Consider the following 3,417-nt stretch of genomic DNA (forward strand, 5'->3'; position numbering starts at 1 on the left):
AATCATACAAACAAGCCTTGTACCTATGTTTTGGATGCCCTCGGTCACCTACTCCCAGGTGGCCTAGTGGAAAAAGACTTGGAACTATAAAAATTAATTTCTCTTACTTATAACTCATTTTCCCATTTGTGCAATAGAAGTGGAGTATTCTCTCTCTCCCTACCATTTTTACAACTTCTAGTTCCTAAAATTAGGGATAACTTTCCCATATGTTTGATCCTTTCTAAATGAGAGCATTGTACAACATATCTACAGACCAGTACAGTAGATGGTGAAGAAGGTCCCAATGCACTTCTTATATATAATGTTCTCATTTAGAAAATATATATAGAAAAAGAATTTATCCTTTAAACACTTTTTCTACAATAAAAAAGCTCCGCTTAGCATTGGTATGTTTTGATTCTACTGAAACATCTCGTCCTTTCCTGTACGCTTCCAAGAGAAAAGGAAGCGATAGACCTAGCCAATCGATGAGCTACATACTCCTCAAAGGATATGCATCTTGCAGGATTATAGGCTTAGCTAGTCGATTGAGCTACATTCTTCTCAAGGTGCCTTTTTTTGCAATATTATAGGATTTCATGATCAACACTTTCTTGAAGAATTATCTAATCGACACGAAATTAGACCGGTTCAAGAGTAGCTCGATTGTAGACCTTGTATAGTTGAAGAAGCTACTAGGGGAGGCATAAATGTAGCTGTTTAGTGTTGGAGCTTGGCCTTAAGAGTTTGGCAAGGAGTCAAATGTCCGGCGTTGGTTCCTGGGGCCGACCTCTCAAGAGAAGGAGCCAAAGCAGAAGGGAGGAGGCCCAAATTCCCGACCTGACTTGAAGAAGGCTAGCAACACGTCCTACTCTGTTTGAACAAAGACAAGCTTGTCCTTGCAGATGCACAAGCCCACGAGAGTAACCTTGCAAGGACAAGCCATGCAGAGCAAGACCAGCAAGGCCAACCAAGGGAAACACCACCACCTTTATCTTGAAGCAAGACTAGGAGTGGCAGAAACAAATGCATGACCAGAAGCATCGACGAAGATGTGCTGTGGCGATAATAAGAAACCAGTCACACCTCTATGAGCATTATTAGCCTCTTGCTATGGTGATTGTTTTTTGCAGGACATTTTTAGTCTAGATGCGTGTGTGGTGGTGGGGGATAGCCTAAGCAATATATCCCACGGGGCCTTAAATGGTACATCTGTGGTTTTAAATGGTACGTCACCACTCGCAGATTACAGAAACTAAGGTTAATCACACCGGAAAACTCAATTCATTCTCCAACTGTGCATTCTTGTTAAATCAACCCATGGCATTTAACTTAAAGATGGCACGTCGACACTCGCAGATTACAGAAACTAAGGTTAATCACACCGGAAAACTCAATTCATTCTCCAACTGAGCATTCTTGTTAAATCAACCCATGCCATTCAACTAAAAGTAAAACTTCCAAGCTTCAAGTTCATGATAGATATATCCTAGACTCCTGAAATGCAAAGACATTCCAAGCATGGATCTGTGACCAAGAATTGATTGGTAAAGTAACGCAATGTGCGATGATGTAATTTATTTGTTTTATAGGGGCCATTTGTATCGCTGTGGATCACATCAACGATGAACTTAAGGATCGCTTCGATGGGGTTTGTCGGACGGAGAATAAACCTGACCCAAAATTTAGAATGTCAGAAGTCGACTTGAAAATTCTTAGAATGCTGAGAGAAAGAGAGAGGGACAGAGAACCGTGTCTGGCGAAGGGATCCAGTCGTTGGTCGCAGGATTGCACTTGCTCTTGGTCCTCACAATCCCGTTAGGGCTGAGATTCAAGTTCACGACGCCATTGCTCTCCACTTGGATGAATCCAGTCCCGGTCTGCGTCGGGTGTAGCCCACCTCCTCAGTAGGAGACACAATACCGAAAACATAGAGAAATCCAAATAAGCCCCCCCTTCACATACCGTGTGGTGCAGGTCCTTGTCCGCAGCGTTCAGATCCTTGTAGTACTCTGTCTCCACAAATTCTTCTGGGGCATCGCAAGGATACTCTCTCACGAGACTCTGGCCATGACAGCCGCCGGATGTGGCGTTCATCAGAACGTGCGAGTTGCCAATTGAGGGTGAAGGAAAGCGGAGCTTACCTCATTCGAAGCTTGAAGACCTTGGAACTTGAGGAACTCGGGGATCTCGCCGCCGGGGATGACCTGCTCTTCCTCCGCTTCATCTAGGACTGGGTTTTCAAAGAGGTCGCTGCGGGAGGGCTTGCGGTGGCGCTTGGGCGCCTGCTCGGCAAACTTCTGGCGAACAGCCTCCGCGATCCGCAGCTGCTCCTGCGGGTCCAGGAGATCATCGCTGCGGCTGGGCTTGGGCTCCAGAAGAGCTGCAGGGGCGGGGGGCATCTTTTCCCGAGAGGAGGAGAGTGTTGGGGGGACAGAGAGAGAGAGATGCGAGGGCGTTCTGCACAAACGCTTTTTGTAGCAGAGAGTGGAGTGGAGACGGGCCACCAGACCCACGAGGAAAGCGGGATGCTTATCCCAACAGTTAATTCTGGAAGAGAGCGCACAAAATATCTGTGGGCTACTTTACTACTATTATTCATTTATCCTTTTTCTTTTTTGAAAACCAGTGTGCCACCAAACATCCCACGATGTTCCAACCAGGCTTGTCTTTTTTGACGTCAGAAATTAACTTTTTTTTTCTTACCAAGTCTTTTTAAAAAGGGATAACCTCTCCCAAAACGGCGGAGACACAGCCTAGCAATAAGGTGTTGAAGTCCCATGCAGGAGGTGCTCGGTTCAAAGCCTGTTGGCTGTTGTTGACAGCCGCACGAAAGCACACATGCACATGAGCGCAAAAGATCCCAAAACAAAAAAGGGATAACCAGGTTACCCAGTTCTATAACCCTTACTCTCAACCGGTTGAAGCACATGTTAACCAGTTTTATAACTAAAATTTTAAAAATTTGAATCTTTAAACTCAAGGCTAGACAAAATTACAACCGGTTTTTATTAATTTGACAAATTACACTAGAGGATGACACTTGCCATTTTTGGCATTTTGGGCCTCTTACACCCAACAATTTTGGTGAGCCATCAAAAAATACACTAAATCTTGAAAAAATGTTTAAAATTTGAAAGTGTGCTACTGTCATTTCAGTATCTACCTCTTTGCATATTGGATTTAGTTTGACAATATCTATTGCTTGTTTCTTTCTAAGCCCTTTTCAACAATTTGGTAGCCTTTATCAGCTCTGTAATGATGGAGATCCTGATTTTCCCAATCCCCCCCCTGCACCTTATTTTCACTAATATCTAGAAAGGAAATAATTCCCTGATGACAATGGATGTCTAGTTGGTTCTGAGTGATTCAATCCATTCCAATTATTCCATCATACAATCCTACAGAGATTTAGAAACCTTCCACTTGCTTAGT

General features: G+C 43.9%; 1 protein-coding gene across 1 annotated transcript; it reads right to left on the reverse strand.

The window, feature by feature from the left end:
* Positions 1 to 1,379: 1,379 nt before the first annotated feature.
* Positions 1,380 to 2,552, reverse strand: LOC147627529 (uncharacterized). The gene is made up of 4 exons (XM_086814452.1): positions 2,127 to 2,552; positions 1,948 to 2,046; positions 1,734 to 1,862; positions 1,380 to 1,655 (listed from the first exon to the last, which is right to left on the reverse strand). Exons 1-4 carry the CDS (start codon positions 2,382 to 2,384, stop codon positions 1,614 to 1,616), a joined length of 528 nt encoding a protein of 175 aa, XP_086670578.1. The 5' UTR covers positions 2,385 to 2,552; the 3' UTR covers positions 1,380 to 1,613.
* Positions 2,553 to 3,417: the final 865 nt, after the last annotated feature.

This window comes from Cibotium barometz, chromosome 20, assembly GCF_041138505.1.
Source record: "Cibotium barometz isolate CiBa-2024 chromosome 20, ASM4113850v1, whole genome shotgun sequence".
NCBI classification, from domain to species: Eukaryota; Viridiplantae; Streptophyta; class Polypodiopsida; order Cyatheales; family Cibotiaceae; genus Cibotium; species Cibotium barometz.